Consider the following 25,680-nt stretch of genomic DNA (forward strand, 5'->3'; position numbering starts at 1 on the left):
GCGCTAAAATACATCACTTACCTTTGAAGATCTTCCTCTGTTTGCAATCCCAAGGGTTCCAGCTACGCAATGAATGGTCGTTTTGTTCGATAAAGTCCTTCTTTGCATCCCCAAAAGTCTGTTTAGTAGGCATCATTGAGTTCAATAATCCACCAGTTGCATAAAAATAAGTCCCCAAAGGTCCCGCTAAAGTTCGTCCAAACAAGTCAAACGACATTTCTAATTCATCCTCAGGTAGTATAATATTTAAATAAATGATCATCTTTTATACGGAGGCTAGTATGTTCAATAGGGAAGGAAAATAACGAAGAGCTCGCCCTCATTCACGCGCGCATAGACTATTTTTGCCTTAGTGCTCCCCTTGGATAAACTACTATTCCTCGTTGGTTTTTCAGAAAACAAGCCGGAATCTATGTATAAAGACTGTTGACATCTAGTGGAAGCCATAGGAACTGCAATCTGGGAGGCGGACGTCATAGTTTTCAATAGCTTCAGATTTCCCCCAATTATGGATTTCCCCCAATTATACCAATTATATGTTTATCCTAGCTTCTGGGCCTGAGTAACAGGCAGTTTACTTTGGGCACGTCAGACAGGCGAAAATTCAGGAAACTAGACCGTGTACTGAAACAGTAACGACTTAAAATGCAGCAGCAACTCTTCCAAGGGTCCATTAACTACTGAATATGCAGCAGCTACTCTTCCTGGGGTCAATTACCTACTGAATATGCAGCAGCTACTCTTCCTGGGGTCCATTACCTACTGAACATGCAGCAGCCACTCTTCCTGGGGTCCATTACCTACTGAATATGCAGCAGCTACTCTTCCTGGGGTCCATTACCTACTGAACATGCAGCAGCTACTCTTCCTGGGGTCCATTAACTTCTTACGGATCACTGGGACGCTAGCGTCTCACCTCGACAACATCCGGTGAAATTGCAGAGGGTGAAATTCAAATGACAGAAATCGTAATATTAAACATTCATGAAAATACAAGTGTCATACATAATTTAAAAGCATAAATTCTTGTTAATTCAGCCGCATTGTTCGATTTCAAAAAGGCTTTACAGCGAAAGCACACCATGTGATTATCTGAGGACAGCGCCCAGCACACAAAGCATTACATACATTTTCCAACCAAACAGAGGCATCACTTACCTTGAAGATCTTCATCTGGTTGCAATCACAAGGGTCCCAGCTACATAACAAATGGTCCTTTTGTTCTTATATATATATATATATATCCCAAAAAAGTCAGTTTCATTGGCGCGCTAGACTCAGTAATCCACCGGTTCAAAATGCATAAAAATGAATCCCGTAAATTACCAATAAACTTCTTCCAAACATATTAAACAACGTTCCTAATCAACCCTCAAGTACCCTAATATGTAAATAAACTATAAACTTTAAGACGGAGAATACCGGAGACCATTAAAACTAATTAACTTGTTATGGCTGCAATCCTGATATCGGGATAAGTGTCATCAACAACCGCTGAATAGCATAGCGCTACATTCAATAAATATTACTACAAATATTTATATTCATGAAATCCCAAGTGCAATATTGGAAAACACAGCTTAACCTTTTGTTAATCCACCTGTCGTGTCAGATTTTGAAAATATGCTTTATAGCGAAAGCAATCCAAGCATCAGGTAGCTCGGTCACGAAAATCAGAAAAGCAATCAAATTAATCGTTTACTTTTGATCTTCGGATGTTTTCACTCACGAGACTCCCAGTTACACAGCAAATGTTCCTTTTGCTACATAAAGATGATTTTTATATCCAAAATACCTCCGTTTGTTTGTCGCGTTATGTTCAGAAATCCACAGGAAAGAGCGGTCACGACAACGCAGACGAAAATTCCAAATAGTTTCCATAATGTCCACAGAAACATGTCAAACGTTTTTTATAATCAATCCTCGGGTTGTTTTTAAAATATATAATCAATAATATATCAACCGCAAATGTCTTTCACAGTAGGAGAGGGAAAAGCAATACCTGTCCAAATTCTGTTGCGTGAGCAAAACTCATGTGACAACTTGACGCGATGTTATCGTTCTGGCTCATTTTTCAAAATAAAAGCCTGAAACTATGTCTGAAGACTGTTGACACCTTTTAACTTGTTAAAGATATTGGTTCCCATTTGGGAATCAATCCTCCCACGTTCAGCTGAAACGGTGGCGCATGGAACGCAAAAATATTCTTAGAAATATTTTTAACCTCCACACATTAACAAGTCCAATAGCTCAAATGAAAGATAAACACCTTGTTCATCTAGCCAGCAAGTCAGATTTCTAAAATGTTTTACGGCGAAAACATAGCACATATATATGTCAAACCACCACCAGACACAGCTCATTTGAATAGCCAAAACATGCAATCAACAAACGCAGGATTAAAAAATAAATTGTTCACTAACCTTTTGAAAATCTTCATCAGATGACAGTAATATGACATGTTACACAGTACATTTTTTTTTTCAATAATATGCCATTTATATCCATAAATGTCCATTTACATTGAGTTCACGTTCAGAAATTACTCAAAAATGTCCGCAGGAAATATAGGTAGCGCGGCAAGATAACGTAAATAGACATCATGAACTTTGACTAAATATACATGTTCTACATATAGTTAGAAAGATACACTGCTTCTTTATGCAACCGCTTTGTTAGATTTATTTTTAACGTTACAGAAATCGCACACTATTCAATATGCTGAGACGGCGCTCAGATACAAGCTACATTTCTCCGTAATGTTGGAGTCAACAGAAACACAGATGTCAGCATAAATATTCCCTTACCTTCGATGGTCTTCATTCAGAATGTTCTGGAAGGCTTCATACTTACCCAATACATCGTTTGGTTTCAAGTCTTGCGTCTTTGTATTAGCTACTGCTAATAACATCAGCTGAAATGCACCCAAAATGTCCTCTGGTCCGGAAAAGTTGCGCATCAAAACTTCAAAATTACATATTATATGTCGACTAAACAGGTCAAACTAAGTGCAGAAGCAAGCTTTATGATGTTTTAAACACACAAAACAAACTTCAATTCAATCGGTCATCGTCTGTCCTTCTCTTGAGTGCTGGAACAAAGGAATGGCTGGGACCAATTCGCGCCACAACGCACAACATATTTTCTCATGGCACGCACTAATTTCACTCCCATAGGGCCAATTCTCGCGGGATTTGAACGATTTAAAGCTCTACTGAATGAGGACATCTAGTGGAAGACATAGAAAGTCTCCCCAGAATCATAACTGGTTGGGAAGGGTGGGGGCGATGACGTCATAGTTGCTCCAACTTTCATGACCACAAAAACTAGTTTGGAAGAATGCCTGCCCTGTGAGTTCTGCTATACTTACAGACATAATTCCAACGGTTTTAGAAGCTTTAGAGTGTTTTCTATCTAATAATTATTATATGCATATATTAGCAATTTTTGACAGATTTTTTTTTCAGTTTACTAGGGGTACCCAATCCCTCCAAAGGGGGCATATGTCTGCCATATCCTTAACAGGAAGCGATAGGAAAAGGAATCTGCTTCATATCCCTTTAAATCCAGCATAGGGAGGCTATGGAACATGGAGTTTTCAAAATAGAAGCCACTTCCTGTTTTGATTTTCCTCAGGGTTTCGCCTGCAATATCAGTTATGTTATACTCACAGACAATATTTTGACAGTTTTGGAAACTTTAGAGTGTTTTCTATGGGCACCTTTTCATCCAAGCTACACAATACTGCCCTTGCAGCCATAAAAAGTTAAGGCTAGGCGTCCCGCTAGCAGGACAACTTCCGGTGAAACTTGAGGGCACGCAATTCAAATGAATAATCATAAAAACTATGGATATTAAACATTTAGGTACATACAAGTGTCTTATATTGGTTAAAAGCTTAAATCCCTGTTAATCTAACTGCACTGTCCGAAAGCATAATTTCCTGTTAATCTAACTGCACTGTCAGATTTACAATAGGCTTTACAGCGAAAGCATACCATGCGATTGTTTGAGGATGGCGCCCCACATATAAATATTTTTCCACCACATAAATTCACAAAGGGAATGGTGCACTTCACAAAATAGATGGCATCATGAGGTAGGAAAATTATGTGCATATATTGAAGCAACATCTCAAGATTTCAGTCAGGATGTTAAAGCTTGGTCGTAAATGAGTCTTTCAAATGGACAACGACCCCAAGCATGCTTCCAAAATTGTAGCAAATTGGCTTAAGGACAACAAAGTCAAGGTATTGGAGTGGCCGTCACAAAGCCCTGACCTCAATCCCATACAACATTTGTGGGCAGAACTGAAAAAGCGTGTGCGAGCAAGGAGGCATACAAATCTGCCTCAGTTACACCAGCTCTGTCAGGAGGAATGGACCAAAATTTACCCAACTTATTGTGGGAAGCTTGTGGAAGGTTTCTAACTATCCTCGCTCCTCAACATGTAAATCTGAGAGCAGACAACATCAGGTTTCTAACTATCCTCGCACCTCAACATGTAAATCTGAGAGTAGAGAACATCTGGTTTCTAACTATCCTCAACATGTAAATCTGACAGGAGAAAACATCAGGTTTCTAACTATCCTCAACATGTAAATCTGACAGGAGATAACATCGGGTTTCTAACTATCCTTGCTCCTCAACATGTAAATCTGTCATCGTCATCCAAACCCTCTATTTTTGTCAATCCACTCGTCAGGATTGGAACTTCACAACGTTACACCCAGAAAGGTGAAAGTGTTAAAGTAACAGGAGTTATGTTTGGCATGTCCCAAAGAGGGGTTTCATCTATTCATTTAAGAACATCTCAACCGTAATGTTATCCAAGTTGTTTTGATTGTAAATCCAGGAAATAATTAAAGACAGAATTAAAGACAACTATTCTCTAATTGTTTGAAATCAGTGGATCCAACATGAATGTAAAATTTGCACACAGGATAAATACAATTGTTTATACAATGGAGCTTTCAAATATTTACCCACTGCTAGTGGGGCAACCTTAACTTTTCTGATTGGTCAATTCTTGGAAGCAATACCATCTGTTTATTGGCTAGCCAGAGCAATTCTTCTGATTGAGATCGAGCACAGCAATGTTATTGGCTGTGTATTATTGACATTGCAATACCCATAAGAAAATACAGTTGAACAGTTCACACAGTTTCATTCTATGATTTTATTACCTAAATGTTATTTATTTTATTGTAGCTCCTTTGTTGACAATAATTAAATGTGTTATTAGATGTGTACATTCATTATGTTATTGCATTAATACAGTCTGAACAGTAGTTATTTGGGGGAAGTTACCAACATAAAAGTGGAATATTGGAATATGTCTGACAAGATGAACAGTCCTGCCCAGTGTGAAAGCCAACACACACAGCCTTACACACACAGCCCCCTGTATTCTACAGCTGCACTGCTACAGCTTCACCTGGAGGGGGCGACAGAAACAACCAGATTAAAGGGACAGGACAAACAAGACCAATGACAGATAGCACATCTTATCTGAAAGACTCTCCTGACATAAATGTCCCAATAGAGTCACTATGAACCAGAAACGGACTGGCCATGGGAAATTTTGGGGCCAGATGGGCCGGTCCATCTTTAAGCAGAGTGGGCTGGCCTAAATTGGGGGTTTGCAAAGAACAGCTGTTTTGGGGGGGGGGGGGGGGGTAGTGTGTAAGAAAATACATGTAAATGTTGAAAAGAAAAACAGTCACATTATCAATCATCACAGATCACTGCACCTGTACATAGCACATCTGTAAATAGCCCATCCAACTACCTCATCCCCATACTGTATTTATTTATTTATCTTGATCCTTTGCACCCAGTATCTCTACTTCCACATTCATCTTTTGCACATCTATCACTCCATTGTTTAATTGCTATATTGTAATTACTTTGCCACCATGGCCTATTTATTGCCTTACCTCCCTTATCTTACCTCATTTGCACAGACTGTATATAGACTTTTTGTACTGAATTATTGACTGTATGTTTGTTTATTACATGTGTAACTCTGTGTTGTTGTTTGTGTCGAACTGCTTTGCTTTATCTTGGCCAGGTCGCAGTTGTAAATGAGAACGTGTTCTCAACTAGCCTACCTGGTTAATTAAAGGTGTTCTCAACTAGCCTACCTTGTTAAATAAAGGTGAAATAAAATATAAAAAATGTTCACAATCCCCGAATTATTTCAAAACAAGATAAACATGTCATAAATAAATACATCACTCACCCTAACGTCAGGACCAGACTCCACAGACAACAGGTTGGGTTGGTCCTCCTCTTCCTCCTCGTCACCAGTGGGAAACCAGCTAGGATGATGTTACACAGACGGATTAGATTACATCAGATATTCATTGATTTATTGATTTGATATTTCAAGTATTGGGACTCTCCAGCCGGAGACAACATTATATATAACCTCAGTTATATTACTCTGTCAACTAGTAATAGAGAGATGAACATCACAGAGACAACATTATATATGACCTCTGTTATATTACTCTGTCAACTAGTAATAGAGAGATGAACATCACAGAGACAACATTATATATGACCTCTGTTATATTACTCTGTCAACTAGTAATAGAGAGATGAACATCATAGAGACTTTAATACAGAGATGAACATCACAGAGACAACATTATATATGACCTCTGTTATATTACTCTGTCAACTAGTAATAGAGAGATGAACATCACAGAGACAACATTATATATGACCTCTGTTATATTACTCTGTCAACTAGTAATACAGAGATGAACATCACAGAGACATTAATACAGAGATGAACATCACAGAGACAACATTATATATGACCTCAGTTATATTACTCTGTCAACTAGTAATACAGAGATGAACATCATAGAGAAATTAATACAGAGATGAACATCACAGAGACAACATTATATATGACCTCTGTTATATTACTCTGTCAACTAGTAATACAGAGATGAACATCACAGAGACATTAAACATTAATACAGAGATGAACATCACAGAGACATTAAACATTAACACAGAGATGAACATCACAGAGACATTAAACATTAACACAGAGATGAACATCACAGAGACATTAAACATTAATACAGAGATGAACATCACAGAGACATTAAACATTAATACAGAGATGAACATCACAGAGACATTAAACATTAATTCAAAGATGAACATCACAGAGACATTAAACATTAACACAGAGATGAACATCACAGAGACATTAACACAGAGATAAACATCACAGAGACATTAAACATTAACACAGAGATGAACATCACAGAGACATTAAACATTAATACAGAGATGAACATCACAGAGACATTAAACATTAACTCAGAGATGAACATTAACACAGAGATGAACATCACAGAGACATTAAACATTAATACAGAGATGAACATCACAGAGACATTAAACATTAATACAGAGATGAACATCACAGAGACAACATTATATATGACCTCAGTTATATTACTCTGTCAACTAGTAATACAGAGATGAACATCACAGAGACATTAATACAGAGATGAACATCACAGAGACGTTTAACATTAATACAGACATTACCTGGTTAATGTGATATATGTGTTCTACTGTAGTGTTTCACTGAGAGCCTGAAATCCAGACCTGTTTTGTGTTAACATCCCATAAAGATGAGATGATGCATGTGTTCTACTGTAGTGAGCCTGAAATGCAGACCATTCTAGCACATAAAGTTGCTCCTCTGGTCATATTTGTGCTTGGACTTTCAAAAAGTTAACCCAGAATGTGTTAACACTGTTATTAAAACTATTATTGAAATATTCATTGAACATTTTCAGGAAGTAAAAAAAAAAAACTCAAAATAACCTGTAATTTCTGTTCTCTGAGTGTTAATAAAACCTCCCAGGAAAATGTTCAGGGAACCATAGTAAGACGTTCTCAGAACCTCAGAAACCTCCCTGGAACCATAGTAAGATGTTCTCAGAACCTCCCTGGAACCATAGTTAGATGTTCTCAGAACCTCCCTGGAACCATAGTTAGACGTTCTCAGAACCTCCCTGGAACCATAGTAAGACGTTCTCAGAACCTCAGAACCTCCCTGGAACCATAGTTAGACGTTCTCAGAACCTCCCTGGAACCATAGTAAGACGTTCTCAGAACCTCACTGGAACCATAGTAAGACGTTCTCAGAACCTCAGAACCTCCCTGGAACCATAGTTAGACGTTCTCAGAACCTCCCTGGAACCATAGTTAGACGTTCTCAGAACCTCCCTGGAACCATAGTAAGACATTCTGAGAACCTCAGAACCTCCCTGGAACCATAGTTAGACGTTCTCAGAACCTCCCTGGAACCATAGTAAGACATTCTCAGAACCTCCCTGGAACCATAGTAAGACGTTCTCAGAACCTTCCTGGAACCGTAGTAAGACGTTCTCTGAACCTCAGAACCTCCCTGGAACCATAGTTAGATGTTCTCAGAACCTCCCTGGAACCATAGTAAGACGTTCTCAGAACCTCCCTGAATCCATAGTAAGATGTTCTCAGAACCTCCTCGAAACCATAGTTAGGCCTTCTCAGAACCTCCCTGAAACCATAGTAAGACGTTCTCAGAACCTACCTGGAACCATGGTAAGATGTTCTCAGAACCTCCCTGGAACCATAGTTAGACGTTCTCAGAACCTCCCTGGAACCATAGTAAGACGTTCTCAGAACCTCCCTGGAACCATAGTTAGACGTTCTCAGAACCTCACTGGAACCATAGTTAGACGTTCTCAGAACCTCAGAACCTCCCTGGAACCATAGTAAGACGTTCTCAGAACCTCCCTGGAACCATAGTTAGACGTTCTCAGAACCTCCCTGGAACAATAGTTAGACGTTCTCAGAACCTCCCTGGAACCATAGTAAAACGTTCCCAGAACAGGCTAAGTTTTCACTTCCATTTTCAGAACGTTTAAAAAACGCTCCGTTTTACCAGTCAGTAAAGTCATGGCTTCCTCCCCAGAACCAATGGTAAACCAAAAATGTATGTTCCTACAACGTTCAGCAAATAAAATTTGCTAGTTGGGATTCCACTTCTTATACTCCATGTCATATGCCAAGTTATGTTGACAAGGAGTAGAATGTTACCACAAAATAGACTGGTACCCAGTGTTGTGTCTTTACTATCATTAAACTGAAGATTCATCTTTATCAAATGACTCTCTGTAATTATTATTACGCGATTAAACTGATTAATCATCTAACTGTAATTAACTAGGAAGCTTAAACAAACAGCAGATAGTTACAAGGAAATGATAACGGAGTTTCCCAAGTGGGATAAACCGGCATCGCGGCTTGGTGCACAAAAGGGAAGTAAGTGGTGGTCGACTGAGATAAGACAACACACAGTTGATAATTATAACAATTGAAATGCTAATCCTTTGCACATGAACGCTCACTCATTCGTTAACCATTGCAATAAATATGTATATTTACGCTCAGTGTGTTGTCGGGGTCTCTGTTGAAAAGTTTGTTTCTGTTGGAGAGTGTCTGTCCTCTCTCGCTCTCTGTCTCGTAGTTAGAATGGATAGTTCAGAGTGACATTCATTCATGTGGTTATAGAATAGATGTTTCGGCAGTTGTCGGTCTTCGCGTTCAATGATACCAAATTCCTAGCTGCAGACTAGTAATTCATATTAAAGACTTGTTCTTATTCTGTCAGTATCGATAGTCTAAGATTTTAACCACGTGGTATGGTTAAAAGATTCAGCCATCTACTCAAACCTTGGCCCTCTCATTATCGAGGTAAGCTGGTCTGCAACCTTTGTCCTCTCGTGATTGAGAGAAACATGGTCTGTTGAGAAATTCTCAAATTGGGGGTTTTATTCGGGAGTTGCAGAAAAGGGCCTGTCCCAGGATGCCCGACCCTACTGAGCTCATGGACGGTCCTCTGATTTAGTTAAACTCAAAAGAGAATTGGAGTTTCCTTCATTAAACTGTCCAAAATCACATTACACTAATTTCAAACAGTATCATCCTCATTCATTCATCTTATACAACAATTAGATGTAAACCTCATATCTGAGGCTATTATATAAACAGTATTATGGTAATGTGGTCGTATTGGCTCCCATGAGTTTCACCAAATTGTACCAAACGGACCAGTTCGTAGCTGAATTCTTCACCGATCTTTTATACCTTCTTCAGAACATAAATGTTGTTGGGACCTCAACTTCTGTGAGGTTGAAGAAATTCCTTTGTTCTCTATGAAAATGAAATGAATGAAAATTCACTCTGTCTCTATACTGTGGCCATGAGGAAATAATCTCCTCCAAGAATTTACGACCTCTCTCTGACCACAGCAGCCTGTGTGTAGAAGACAGGGAAAGGGGGATGGGGCTTGCTGTACCCAAAGAGGGCAACGTCATGACACCAGGCTATGGAGATCCGTAGGGTTGAGAGCCTGTTTTGCGAGGGAGACCTGGCAAGACTTGTTTAGCAGGACCTAGCTAACTGTAGACTTAGTTAGCATGACCAGGCTAACTGAAGACTTAGTTAGCAGGACCAGGCTAACTGTAGAATTAGATAACTGGACCAGGCTAACTGTAGACTTAGTTAGCAGGACCAGGCTAACTGTACACTTAGTTAGCAGTACCAGGCTAACTGTCGACTTAGTTAGCAGGACCAGGCTAATTGTATAATTAGATAGCAGGACCAGGCTAACTGTAGAATTAGATAGCAGGACCAGGCTAACTGTACACTTAGTTAGCAGTACCAGGCTAACTGACGACTTAGTTAGCAGGACCAGGCTAATTGTATAATTAGATAGCAGGACCAGGCTAACTGTAGAATTAGATAGCAGGACCAGGCTAACTGTATAATTAGATAGCAGGACCAGGCTAACTATATAATTAGATAGCAAGACCAGGCTAACTGTAGAATTAGATAGCAGGACCAGGCTAACTGTAGAATTAGATAGCAGGACAAGGCTGACTGTATAATTAGATAGCAGGACCAGGCTAACTGTAGAATTAGATAGCAGGACCAGGCAACTGTAGACTTAGATAGCAGGACCTGGCTAACAGCATTCGTAAGTTAGGCTAACTGTAGACCTAAGTTAGGCTAACTGTAGACCTAAGTTAGGCTAACTGCACCTGGAGGTGAAGAGAGCCTTCTCGTTGATCATCTGGACTCTGAAGATGTTGACAGCCTTGTAGACGTCGATCACATCCTGGTACTTCTCCAGTAGATGCCTGGAGAGAGAGACAGGATAGAAAAGAGTCACTCCACAATATCACCACACTTGACAAGATTAAACACAACAATGTGGAGTTGAGACACTATAAACCTCAAGATACCTGTAATATGTCCCTGACTTGTCCTTCTGGTTCCTCTGGTCTGGCTTCATGTCCTCACCCCCCCACTGGTAGCAGGGGCAGGGGAAGAGGCTTAGCCAGGGGTAGAGGCAGGGGCTGGGGCCTGGTCTGGTCCTCTCTCCCAGGGGCAGGTTCTGTGCCAGGTAAGGTCTGAGCAGGGCTCTGGGCAGCAGAGACACCAGCCAGTAGATGGGCTCCTCATTCACAATGTCATGGAAGCTCTGGAGGTACTGACGCACAGCTGCAGAGGGCTGGATGGAGGACAGGTTCTGTAGGCATGAGGAGGAGGATGAAGAGGAGGAGGAAGAGAGACAGGGAGACCAAGGTGAAGCTATATACATGGAGTACCAGTACCAGATCAATGTGGAGCTAATATACAGGCAGTAACAGTACCAGATCAACGTGGAGCTAATATACAGGGAGTACCAGTACCAGATCAATGTGGAGCTATATACAGGAAGTACCAGTACCAGATCAATGTGGAGCTAGGTACAGGGAGTACCAGATAAATGTGGAGCTATATACAGGAAGTACCAGTACCAGATCAATGTGGAGCTATATACAGGGAGTACCAGATCAATGTGGAGCTATATACAGGAAGTACCAGTAACAGATCAATGTGGAGCTATATACAGGAAGTACCAGTACCAGATCAATGTGGAGCTATATACAGAAAGTACCAGTAACAGATCAATGTGGAGCTAATACACAGGGAGTACCAGTACCAGATCAATGGTACTCTTTTCATTAGAGATACTGAACTGCTGAAAGTCAAAATGCTATTGCAAAAGCTTAATTATTATTCAAGGTGAAGATTAAGCATAACTCTGACTGGTGTGTGGTTTGCTCTCTCATCATTTGGTAATTAAGGAAATTTCCACGACACAGTTCCAGATCAATGTGGAGCTATATACAGGGAGTGCCAGTACCCGATCAATGTGGAGCTATATACAGGGAGTAACAGTACCAGATCAATGTGGAGCTATATACAGGGAGTACCAGTACCAGATCAATGTTTATCTATATACCAGGAGTGACAGTACCAGATCAATCTGGATCTATATACAGGGAGTATCAGTACCAGATGAATGTGGAGCTATATACAGGGAGTAACAGTACCAGATCAATGTTCAGAGGTACCAGGCATTTGAGGTTGATACAGTATGTTCATGAAGGCAGGGTAAAGTGACTGGGCATAAGGATAGATAATAATAATGTATTTGAGGTTGATACAGTATGTTCATGAAGGCAGGGTAAAGTGACTAGGCATAAGGTGACCCTTGAACGAGATGGCCGCATGAACTAAGAGCTCCGCACAAGTAGTTTCCAATTCCTAATCTTACCTCCACTCCAAGTTCACACTCATTTAGCTTTAGTAAGAAAAAGTCATGGCGGCTACTAAAGGCGACACTACAGGTGACATTTTTACCCGGACTCGAGTATTAGCGACGGAAAAAGCCTCCAAGAAGAAGCTAGCTTCAGAAAAAACTAGCGCCATTAGCCAGGAGCAAGAGAACCCGCTCCCCCACGAGGCACAACGAATGCCAACCTCGCACTCTGTCGAAGACATCCTTTCTGAGTTGAGATCCCAACGTACAGAACTAAACACTAAATTAGATGCCATTAATTCTCAGCTCAGTGCGATAGGGGGCAAGGTGACAATCCTGGAAATCCTGGTAATAGATCCAACGGGATGTGTCGAGTTGTTTGGGAACTCGGCTGGGGTGTTCAGAGATTATTATTTCATGTACACCATTTATTTTCCTTTTATGTGAACGCAGTTGTAATTACTATCCACTTTTACCCAGCGATGACTTGCACTAAAGTTCGATTACTGCTCGATGACGATGACTAGTACCTTAAATCTATTGACATGGAACTGCCATGGTCTAGGACATGCAATAAAACGAAAAAATATACTATGTGCTCTAAAAAAGGAAAAAGCAGACATTGCGCTATTACAAGAGACACACACACCTCTGTGATGCTGAACATGCCAAACTCTGCAGAGCTTGGGTGGGACAGGTGTATTTCTCATCTTTCAAATCAAACAGTAGAGGCACAGCCATACTTATCCATAAAAATGTTCCATTCATAATTGACAAAAACATATCTGATCCGGAGGGGAGATTTATTTTGATAACTGGGTCACTATATGGTCAACCAATTACTATATTAAACATATACGCCCCTAACACAGATACTCCTGCCTTCATGTCAAAAATTATAACCCTGTTCAATGAGCATTGTGTCTCCTTTGGCGTGGTGGCCGGAGATTTTAATTGTACCCTTAACCCAACCCTAGACAAATCATCTCAAGTCCCCACCACAAATCCTAGATCTGCAAAGATGTTGAACTCTCTTACTAAAGAGATGGGACTGATAGATATCTGTAGAGAGAATAATAGCTCATCTATGGACTATACATACTACTCTAATGTCCATAACACCTACTCCCGTATAGATTACATTTTTATCCCAAAGAGTTTCATAAATTCAGCCACATGTACAATCGGACCCATAGCACTTTCAGATCACGCCTTTGTCCACCTCCGCTTGGACCTCTGCAAAAACATCCCGAGGTCAAAGAGCTGGAAATTCAACACCTCCATGCTATCAAATGACGAGTTCCATACATTGGTAACTACATGGATAGACAACTACACACAAGACAATAAAGACTCTCCTGTTTCTCCGGCCACAATGTGGGACGCTGCTAAAGCCACACTAAGAGGTCATCTAATTGCATATGCTTCCTCTAAGAAAAAAGCAATGGAAGCACACAGGCTAGATCTTGAGAGGGAGCTGGAATGCTGTGAAAAAATACATAAACAATCCCTAGACAGCACCTCCTGGAGTCATCTTAAAGCAGCCAAAGCCAAACTGAATTTGGACTACACTCGGGAGATAAAAAAAAAAGTTTTCTTTACTAAACAGAAATACCATGAGTATAGCAATAGGCCCAGTAGATTGCTTGCTTACCAATTAAAAAAGGAGCAGTCAGAGCGTACAATCATGGCTATCCGAACAGCAGAGGACGAGGTCACATATGACCCAAAAAATATCAATTTAACTTTTCATGATTTTTACTGCAAACTATATACCTCTGAGAGAAAACACACAGAGGCAGAACTCCACTCTTTCCTAGAGGGAATCTCGCTACCTAAACTATCAGAGACCGACCAGGAAGATCTCAACTCCCCCTTCACTCCTGAGGAGATCCTGGAGGCAATTACCTCCATGCCACCTAGGATCAAGTCCCCAGGCCCAGATGGATTCCCCAGAGAGTTCTACAAAGCTTTTTGGCCCCAGCTCAGCCCTATCTTCATGCCAATGCTGGAGGATTTTTGCAAAAACTGAGTTCTCCCAGACTCAATGCACACAGCTCGCATTACAGTGTTGCTAAAAAAGGACAAGGACCCCCTATCCTGCTCGTCCTTCCGGCCCATAAGCTTGTTGGATTTTGACTATAAAATAATTACCAAATTGCTCGCCAAAAGACTAAACACTCTTCTTCCCAAAATAATAAAAGCGGACCAAACTGGATTTATTAGAGACAGATACTCTTCTGATAACATTCGCCGTCTTTTTGATATTATTGATCAAGTAAACGCACAAAAGACCCCTGTCCTGCTGGCTTCACTGGATGCTGAGAAGGCGTTTGACAGGATGGAGTGGAGCTTTCTGTTTTCAGTCTTAGAAAAGTTCAATATGGGCCCAAATTTTATCAAATGGATCAAATCACTATACTCTCATCCAAATGCCATGGTGACTACTAATGGACTGAACTCTGACAGATTCCCTCTGGAACGGGGCACAAGACAAGGGTGCTCGCTGTCCCCGCTGCTCTACTTGTTGGGGGCGGAGCCTCTGGCAGAGCTGATAAGGAGCAATCCAAGTATTATGGGTGTTTCTGCAGGTGGCCTGCAGCACAAGATTTCGCTTTACGCGGATGATGTCTTGCTCTACATATCCAACCCTGAGAAATCCCTCCCTCTCATTTTAGACACAATTGCTCAGTATGGCAAGTTTTCAGGTTATAAGATTAATTTTAACAAATCCACTGTCTGCCCTCTCAATATTACACTCACCAGCTCTATGAAGACACTTTGTCCTTTCCAATGGAAAACACACGGGTTTCAATACCTCGGGATCTTCATAACACCAGATCTGAATAGCCTTTTTAAGGAAAATTATCTTCCACTCCTGGATCGAATCAAGAACGATCTCCAAACCTGGATCTCCCTCCCAATTAGCTTAGTAGGAAGAATTAATGTAATCCGTATGAACGTCCTCCCTAGACTAAACTACTTATTTCAGATGCTCCCATGCTATCTCCCAGTTTCCTTCTTCAAAACAACTAACCAAAGCATCACCAAATTTATATGGGGCAATAAAAAACCTAGGATCAAGTTTTCCACTTTATCAAAACCTGAATCTAAAGGTGGTCTTGCCCTTCAATCAAATTTATTTTATATAGCCCTTCGTACATCAGCTGATATCTCAAAGTGCTGTACAGAAACCCAGCCTAAAACCCCAAACAGCAAGCAATGCAGGTGAAGAAGCACGGTGGCTAGGAAAAACTCCCTAGAAAGGCCAAAACCTAGGAAGAAACCTAGAGAGGAACCAGGCTATGTGGGGTGGCCAGTCCTCTTCTGGCTGTGCCGGGTGGAGATTATAACAAAACATGGTCAAGATGTTCAAATGTTCATAAATGACCAGCATGGTCGAATAATAATAAGGCAGAATAGTTGAAACTGGAGCAGCAGCACAGTCAGGTGGACTGGGGACAGCAAGGAGTCATCATGTCAGGTATTCCTGGGGCATGGTCCTAGGGCTCAGGTCCTCCGAGAGAGAGAAAGAAAGAGAGAATTAGAGAGAGCATATGTGGGATGGCCAGTCCTCTTCTGGCTGTGCCGGGTGGAGATTATAACAGAACATGGCCAAGATGTTCAAATGTTCATAAATGATCAGCATGGTCGAATAATAATAAGGCAGAACAGTTGAAACTGGAGCAGCAGCACAGCCAGGTGGACTGGGGACAGCAAGGAGTCATCATGTCAGGTAGTCCTGGGGCATGGTCCTAGGGCTCAGGTCCTCCGAGAGAGAGAAAGAGAGAAGGAGAGAATTAGAGAACGCACACTTAGATTCACACAGGACACCGAATAGGACAGGAGAAGTACTCCAGATATAACAAACTGACCCTAGCCCCCCGACACATAAACTACTGCAGCATAAATACTGGAGGCTGAGACAGGAGGGGTCAGGAGACACTGTGGCCCACTCCGAGGACACCCCCGGACAGGGCCAAACAGGAAGGATATAACCCCACCCACTTTGCCAAAGCACAGCCCCCACACCACTAGAGGGATATCTTCAACCACCAACTTACCATCCTGAGACAAGGCTGAGTATAGCCCACAAAGACCTCCGCCACGGCACAACTTAAGGGGGGGGGGGGGGCGCCAACCCAGACAGGATGACCACATCAGTGACTCAACCCACTCAGGTGACGCACCTCCTCCAGGGACGGCATGAGAGAGCCCCAGTAAAGCCAGTGACTCAGCCCCTGTAATAGGGTTAGAGGCAGAGAATCCCTTCAACTGTACTACTGGTCTGCCCAAATCCGCAACATGCTAACATGGATCACAAACAGACAAGAGTCAACGTGGATTCAGATAGAAGCCCAATCCTGTGGTTCATTGCCCTTAAGCTCAATTATATTCATTAATAACTTTAGTGAAGTGGGCAACATAGCCAAAACCTTTGCGATTTACAGCACCCTACTAGCGTGGAGGGACTGTAAGAAATACCTGGGCATTTCCTCCCAAATATGTTCTCACTCGCCTATAGTAGGCAACCCAGACTTGCCAAAAGCCCTGAGGGATGCCAACTTTAATCTTTGGCATACTCTAGGAATCAGGACCTTTTCAGACCTATTTCATCAGAAAACCACTACACTGAAATCCTTTCAAGAGCTCTGCAGTGAATTCGATGTGCCAAGATCCCATTTTTTTAAATATCTTCAAATTAGACATGTAATTTCCTCATTTACCTCCAAGAGGAGGTTTAGAACTCAGTTGAATGAAGTTGAAACCCTTCTTGTCACAGCACAATCCATTAAAGGCAAAATATCTTACATCTATAGACTCCTTTCTGAGAAAGGAAGCTCCTCCTTTACTCCTTTGAAAATAATCTGGGAAAAGGACCTTGGTCTGACTATCAGTGATGAGTTATGGGCGGAGGTTTGCGACAGGGTATACTGCTCCTCTACCAGTGTAAAAATGAAAGAATCTAATTACAAATTTTTGTACAAATTTTATTATACTCCTTTGAGACTCCATAGAATGAAAACAGATATGTCTCCTAACTGTAAAAGATGTACCTCTGAAAGTGGAACCTATATGCATGTATTTTGGAGCTGTAGGGAGATCTGTACATACTGCTGCACACAAAATACTAGATGTACAGTTTGATATGACCCCGTGTATCTATCTTCTTAATGCCCAGCAGGACTTTGTTCTTGATCCTGACAGAGAAAATTTGCTTATGACTATTACATACTTTGCTAAGAAATGTATTATTCTATTGTGGGCCTCTAATACCCCTCCTACATTTAAAATGTGGATCGACCAGATTGTTGACTTTCTTCCTCTTGAAAAGCTCACTTATGACCTCCACAAGAGACAGCCCAAGTTTGATAGACTCTGGTCTCCACTATTCAACTATATTTCAAACTGGACAGAGTGAACGGGGTGACTAGGGAAATGCGCAGATACATGTTGTGTAAGGTACTCTAAAACCTAAAAACGAATTATTGGCCCGTCGTCTCAGCGAATGCTTGAAATAGCTGATAAGAACCTGCAAGTGTTATATGTTTTTTTTTGTTATTTTTTTGTGTGTTTTTATTTTAATTTAGTTTTTGTGTGTGCGTAGGTGTGTGTGTGTGTATGTATATGTGCGTATGTATGTACGTACGTATGTGTGTATGAATGTATGTACCAAGGAAAATATATAGATTAAGAAAAATAAATGCTTTTATTTGACTTTATCATTCATTTTAATTGTATTTTTATTTTTTCAAAAGTATTATTATTTTTTTATTTTTTATTTTTTTAAAGCCTGTCGCATCTGTGAATGTGGATGTGTTCTGTTGGTTGATTGAAAAACAATAAAACTTTAAATTGAAAAAAAAAATTGTCATTCGAATAATGAATTAGACGAATTGTCAAAATGCCGAAAAAGGTTGGCGCCTTTTAGGCAACTAAATACCCTTTTCAGTCACATCACATTTGTATTAAACACTGACATAATTGTCCTTCCGGCAGATTTTTATCCATAACTATTCTCTTCCCAACAGGAGAAACAGACATAGGCTTGTCCTACCAACACATTTTTCTCAATCATATAGAAGAAGAACGTTATATATTTTTTCAGGCGCTCTGATCTAGAGTGACTTAATCGCATACGTTTTCAGACTGGTCCCCCTGTGGGAATCGAACCCACAACCCTGGCGTTGCAAGCGCCACACTCTACCAACTGAGCTACACGGTCAAAATATATATAATTATCTAAAAACCCGCCAGGCTTGTGGGTTCAATTCCCCCAGGGAAATAGTATGAAAAGAAGTCTGAAAATTATATGTACTTACTAAGTCACTCTGAGCTAAAGGGAATATTATTGTAATACTAAAATACTATGAAGTGAACGAACTAAAGGAAGTCAGAAAAGAAATAAGAGATTTCTGTTTTGGGGGCGTGTCTAAATACACTAAAACTTGGGTAACCTGGGTAACCTGGGTTACCTGGGTAACCGAAATTGAACATGAATTTAACCAAAACAAAAAAAGGTCAAATAGGGGTCATTGAACACGTTTATGGAAGGTTTACTGAATTGATAAATCACCTACTACGTTCTAGTTGTTTTTCCTAATAAATTGTATATTAAAGTATACATTTAAAAGGTGATTGTTATAAGAGCTTCTTACCAGGTGTGGTGGAGTTTGGTTCTGGGCCTCCTTCAGAGACTCCTGGTAGCGTTGATGTGTTCTCTGGAGAAACAGCATGATGTCTGGAGGACCCTGGACTGTTCTGATCAGCACCTGGCTCATACACACATTTACACTGTTATACAGAGCAACTTATCTTAAGATGGCTGGGAACAACAACCACGTATCACAGTCATAGTAAGTAAATCTTTGCGGTATTGGTTTAATTTGATGTATTTTCTTTTCACCCGCAGCATGGGGATGACTCTGTCCAGGTATAGCACCTCCTGGTGGCAGAAGTCAGCATAGCAGCGGGCAGGCAGACGTCTGGAATACATCCCTCTGAGGAAGGCTGAGTAGAGGATCTCATCTGCTACTCTCTCACTGGTCTCCCACAGGACGTCATAAATACTCACCTCTTCAACCAACTCTGGGGAAGGGAGGGAGGGGAAGTGTTCACAACCACTACTGTGGTACAGTTTAGCAATGATTAGTACAAAACCCAAAACAGATCATAAAAAAACCCTGTTGTTTCAACACTCTGAGCACATTTTGAGCACATTTTGTGGAATTTCTTTCCTTCTTAATGCATTTGAGCCAATCAGTTGTGTTGTGACAAGGTAGGGGGTGGTATACAGAAGATAACCCTGTTTGGTAAAAGATCAAGTTCATATTATGGCAAGAACAGCTCAAATAAGCAAAGAGAAATGGCCGTCACTCATTACTTTAACTTTTTAGGGATAGGGGGCAGTATTTGGAAGTTTGGATGACTGTGGTGCCCAAAGTAAACTGCCTTTTACTCAGGCTATTCTAGAAATCCTCTTCCTCTTTAACGGGATATCTTCAACATTCTAAATCTCCCTTGATTTAAATCTCCCATTTTAAATCTGACTTCCAACATTCTATTCACTCTAAACAATCTGACATTTTGAAGAGGACAGCTGATGATGTTGGTACTTGCGAATGCTATGCCCTTACAAACTTTCAAACATGTTGAACCGATCTGGAATTAAGCTTTTTATCCTCCTAGAAAACCTCATCCTCTTTAATAAGGATCCACCTGTTTTTTTTCAATTTCGCCTGTAATGACATACACACATCTAACTGCCTGTAGCTCAGGCCTTGAGCAATGTCCAACTCATCCCAAATCATCCAAATTGGTTTGAGGTAGGGTGATTGTAGAGGCCAGGTCATCCGATGCAGCACTCCATCATTCTCCTTCTTGGTCAAATCGCCCTTTACACAGCCCGGAGTTGTGTTGGGTCTTTATAGTCCCACTAAGTGAAAACCAGGGATGGCGTATCACTGCAGAATGATGTGGTAGCCATGCCGGTTGAATGTGCCTTGAATTCAAAATAAATCACTGACAGTGTCAACAGCAAAGCACCATTACACCTCCTCCTCCTTGCTTCACGGTGGGAACCACACATGCAGAGATCATCCATTCACCTACTCTGCGTCTCACAGATACACGGCGGTTGGAACCAATAATCTAAAATCTAATCTAATCTAAAATCGAATGTCAATTGCTCGTGTTTCTTGGCCCAAGCAAGTCTCTTCTTGTTATTGTTGTCCTTTAGTAGTGGTTTCTGGCCCAAGCAAGTCTCTTCTTGTTATTGTTGTCCTTTAGTAGTGGTTTCTTTGCAGCAATTTGACCATGAAGGCCTGATTCCCACAGTCTCTTCTGAACAGTGGATGTTGAGATGTGTCTGTTACTTGAACTCTGTGAAACATTTATTTGGGCTGCAATTTCTGAGGATGGTAACTCGAATGAACTTATCTTCTGCAGCAGAGGTAACTCTGGGTCTTCCATTCCTGTTGCGGTCCTCATGAGAGCTAGTTTCATCATAGCGCTTGATGGTTTTTGCGACTGCACTTGAAGAAACTTTCAAAGTTCTTGAAATTTTCCACATTGACTTGCTTAATTTCTTAAAAACATTTTCCAAAAAAGCAGATGAATCGATTACCTTTGAAGATCTTCATCTTTTTGCAATCCCAAATGTCCCAGTTACACAAAGTCCTTCTTTATACCCCCCTCCAAAAATATATATTTTTTATTTGGCGCGTTTGATTCAGAAATACACCAGTTTGAACTCACCCAACATGCCTACAAAGGAATGTAAAAAGTAACTTGGTCCAAACATTTCAGACAACGTTTCTAATCCAACCTCAGGTACCCTAATATGTAAATAATCGATGAATTTAAGACGGAATAAACTGTTTTCAATACTGGAGAAAAACAACGAGTCATTCACGCTCACCAAAATTGTAGAGTCCTTCTGAGTGACACTTAGATAAGAAAACGATCACTTCTTAATTTTTCCCATAAAAAAAACATTGAACAATTTCTAAAGACTGTCGGCATCTAGTGGAAACCATAGGAACTGCAATCCTAATCATTTGGCTTTCCCATAGAAAAGCATTTTGACCTCAAAAAAACAAATTTCCTAGATAGTTTTGCCTACCAAATCAGTTCTGTTATACTCAGAGACATTATTTTAACAGCTTTAGAAACTCTCAGAGTGTTTTCTATCAAATACTACCATGCATATGCATATCCTAGCTTCCTAGCTTAGTCTATCCGAGGCAATGGGCCAAGACATTCCTACCTCTCTCGTGTTTTTTCTTCTGACTTGGCAATGATGCTAAACCAGATCTAAAAGAAAATGAAATAAAAAAGACATGAATGTAATTGAGTTTTAATATGGTGCCTGTATAAAACATGTCCAGATACAAGACTGTTAGACCTGCTACCTTGTCTCCATAGAACACACATAGAACCTCAGCTCTGCACAGGACACGTCATTCCAGCCCTGCCCACCTGTTGTCAAGACAAATCTCACTTCAGTTATTTCAATGTGCTCAGAGAGTGTGTGTGTGTGTGTGTGTGTGTGTTTGTGTGTACCTCCAGTGTGTAGCTCCATACAGTTCTCCCCCTGTCCAGAGTTACTGGGCTCATCCTCCTCCCAGTAGAAACTGTCAACAGCTGAGCCGTCACTCCACAGCCACATCCCCTCCTTATCACAGAAACACATTGATTGATGGATTGAAACCACTTCATTGTTTTTAAACAGAAAGTACATTGAGCTTTTGCCTCTGTAAACTGTAGACATTTGACAGACTGGTTGACAGACTGACAGATTAATTATTGACCCAGTGTACCTGAGCTGCATCGTAGCCTCCCATCCAGACCGGCTGGTCTGTGTGTCTCCTTACCAGATCCTGGACAAACACCTGTTGACCCGGGCTGTGAACAGACACCAGGTTCCCTCTGTGCTGGGAGCAGTACAACTAGAGGGACAGTCAGAGAACACTGTGTTAGCCCACTGAGCTAAAGCCCTGGCAGTACCTCAGGGAGCAAATATCAATGCAGGCTAGAAATGGAAATTTCCTGAATTAAATGTCTGTTTGTCTTGAAGTATCAATGGTTGTGAAATAGTAATAGTTGTAGTAGTGACAGCAGTAGAAGTGGTAGTATTGGTGACAGAAGTAGTACTAGTAGTAGTAGTAGTTTTTAATTTAACTAGATTTTAAAGTATAACATTTTATGTGAAAAATCAGATTTTAGCGTCATTCTTTTACCATGGAATTGCCCTAAATCAATGCCTAACCAACTCTACTACAGCAACAGAACAAGTTGACCTTTAGATTCTCAGTCTCTCCCAATTACAAGAGTTACCTCTGCAGTGGCCCAGGTGGCCCAGACGGGGTAGAAGGAGAAGCAGCGATGCTCATTCTGATGCCACCCGGCTGGGCATGGTGACTGGGAGTCCACCCCTTCCACCTCCTCCTCTGTAGTGTTCGCCACCCCCGGGGCAGCATCCAGCCCTGGAACAACAACACACACCGACAGTATGTACTGTTCAAGAGCTGTGCTTGACTTAGTTTACCTGGTACATTGGAAGCAATTAATGGAATAATCCCAAAAGTGCAAACTAAGCTAGATCAAGTTGCACCTCAAATACTTTATAGCATCTAGAGTTGGGTTTGACTAGATACAATGCTATTTTACTGTTAACAAATTGACAACAGACTTTCAGCACGCTTCAACATGCACGATGCTTACACAGATGGTTGATGATTGGCCGACTGAAATTCATGATAAAAAGATTTTGGGGGCTGTTTTGTTAGACATCAGTGTGGCCTTTGACGTTATCATTCATAGTCTGATGCTGGAAAAACTTAAGTTTTATGGCTTTGTACCTCCTCCTATATTGTGGAAAAAGAGTTACCTGTTTAAATAAATAACAATTTGTATATAAGAATTTGTTCTTAATTACAGACCTGCCTAGTTAACTAAAGAATACTAATTTGTTCTTAACTGACCTGCCTAGTTAACTAAAGGTTAAGAATTTGTTCTTAACTGACCTGCCTAGTTAACTAAAGGTTAAGAATTTGTTCTTAACTGACCTGCCTAGTTAACTAAAGGTTAAGAATTTGTTCTTAACTGACCTGCCTAGTTAACTAAAGGTTAAGAATTTGTTCTTAACTGACCTGCCTAGTTAACTAAAGGTTAAGAATTTGTTCTTAACTGACCTGCCTAGTTAACTAAAGGTTAAGAATTTGTTCTTAACTGACCTGCCTAGTTAACTAAAGGTTAAGAATTTGTTCTTATCTGACCTGCCTAGTTAACTAAAGGTTAAATAAAAAAGTGTTTTAACAGAACACAGAGGGTGTTTTCTATCAATCATTTTAACTGTTTACACACACCGTCTGTTTTTCAAGTTTCATATTCACCTGTTGCGAGGTGCAGAGCCATCACTATACAACAAAGCAACAGAGACATTCTGCCAACCGACCTACAGAGGAAACAATGATATTACTTTACATAACAACTCTACATTTAACAACCTCTAATAGTGTTACAGGGATCCTGGATACCATTTTAATGTCTCCGTGTGCATTAGGAAGGAAGGTAGTGGTTGTTTCACGAGCAAATGCTATCTAGCAGTAGCACAATGACTGGAAGTCTACAGGTACGGTAGCATTGCTAATACACCTGTAGACTTCCAGTCATTGAACTAGAATCCTACATTATGCATTTAACATAACTCATTTTAAAATGATATCGCATAACATGACAAAACAAAACACAAATTAACTTTTAAGTGACATCAGTTAACATGACATAACAGAGCAGCTCCATCTGTAACGTAGCACATTACCTGTACATGAATCAGAGAATGTTGAGAGTAACACAGTGACAGTAGTAGTAGTAGCTTGGTCTTGGTAGTGTAGCTCAGAATCAGAGAATGTTGAGAGTAACACAGTGACAGTAGTAGTAGTAGCTTGGTCTTGGTAGGATAGCTCAGAATCAGAGAATGTTGAGATTACCTGAGCTGGCTAGAAACACAGTGACAGTAGTAGTAGTAGCTTGGTCTTGGTAGTGAAGCTCAGAATCAGAGAATGTTGAGAGTACCTGAGCTGGCTAGAAACACAGTGACAGTAGTAGTAGTAGCTTGGTCTTGGTAGTGAAGCTCAGAATCAGAGAATGTTGAGAGTACCTGAGCTGGCTAGAAACACAGTGACAGTAGTAGTAGTAGCTTGGTCTTGGTAGTGAAGCTCAGAATCAGAGAATGTTGAGAGTACCTGAGCTGGCTAGAAACACAGTGACAGTAGTAGTAGTAGCTTGGTCTTGGTAGTGAAGCTCAGAATCAGAGAATGTTGAGAGTACCTGAGCTGGCTAGAAACACAGTGACAGTAGTAGTAGTAGCTTGGTCTTGGTAGTGAAGCTCAGAGCATCTGCTCTTGCTTCTGGCTTGGATTAGTCACTGTTAAGGAGGAGGAGTGAAATGAGTTGATGTGAGGAGAAGAGATGAGGAAATGATGAGGTACTGCAGAACAGCAACCAGCCCATGTCCTCCTCTCTACACTAGTGGGTGTGTCCTAAAAGCCTCAGCCCTGCCCACTCTCATTATCAGTCAGACTAGAATCACATCAACAACCTGCTAGTTCTAACAACACATCTCCTGTTCTGACAGACTAGAATCACATCAACAACCTGCTAGTTCAAACAACACATCTCCTGTTCTGACAGACTAGAATTACATCAACAACCTGCTAGTTCTAACAACACATCTCCTGCTCTGACAGACTAGAATCACATCAACAACCTGCTAGTTCTAACAACACATCTCCTGCTCTGACAGACTAGAATCACATCAACAACCTGCTAGTTCTAACAACACATCTCCTGCTCTGACAGACTAGAATCACATCAACAACCTGCTAGTTCTAACAACACATCTCCTGTTCTGACAGACTAGAATCACATCAACAACCTGCTAGTTCTAACAACACATCTCCTGCTCTGACAGAAGACACAGAGAAAACCGCTCAGAC

General features: G+C 40.8%; 1 protein-coding gene across 2 annotated transcripts; it reads right to left on the reverse strand.

Annotated features, from left to right (window-relative positions):
- Positions 1 to 5,159: 5,159 nt before the first annotated feature.
- LOC118938870 (uncharacterized) lies at positions 5,160 to 25,082 on the reverse strand. Of its 2 annotated transcripts, none has more exons than XM_090201395.1 (13): positions 24,504 to 25,082; positions 24,076 to 24,137; positions 23,018 to 23,166; positions 22,501 to 22,629; positions 22,244 to 22,355; positions 22,093 to 22,159; positions 21,948 to 21,994; positions 19,587 to 19,768; positions 19,339 to 19,452; positions 11,334 to 11,620; positions 11,130 to 11,228; positions 6,245 to 6,323; positions 5,160 to 5,437 (listed from the first exon to the last, which is right to left on the reverse strand). In XM_090201395.1, the coding sequence occupies exons 1-13, from the start codon at positions 24,509 to 24,511 to the stop codon at positions 5,426 to 5,428; spliced, it is 1,347 nt and encodes a 448-aa protein (XP_090057521.1). In that variant the 5' UTR covers positions 24,512 to 25,082; the 3' UTR covers positions 5,160 to 5,425. The 2 variants fall into 2 exon arrangements, with proteins under 2 accessions (XP_090057521.1, XP_090057522.1); XM_090201396.1 differs by having other exon boundaries at positions 24,673 to 24,896.
- Between the last annotated feature and the right edge of the window lie 598 nt (positions 25,083 to 25,680).

The sequence above is a fragment of the Oncorhynchus mykiss genome, chromosome 15 (assembly GCF_057628025.1).
Source record: "Oncorhynchus mykiss isolate SJ-2025 chromosome 15, ASM5762802v1, whole genome shotgun sequence".
NCBI classification, from domain to species: domain Eukaryota; kingdom Metazoa; phylum Chordata; class Actinopteri; order Salmoniformes; family Salmonidae; genus Oncorhynchus; species Oncorhynchus mykiss.

Excerpts from the sequence above, each read along its gene's own strand:
- LOC118938870 (XM_090201395.1), bottom strand. Across the intron at positions 22,356-22,500 it reads GAGGCTACGATGCAGCTCAG|GAGGGGATGTGGCTGTGGAG; the intron begins GTACACTGGGTC and ends TTCTGTGATAAG. Across the intron at positions 19,453-19,586 it reads GAGTCATCCCCATGCTGCGG|GTGCTGATCAGAACAGTCCA; the intron begins GTGAAAAGAAAA and ends TGTATGAGCCAG.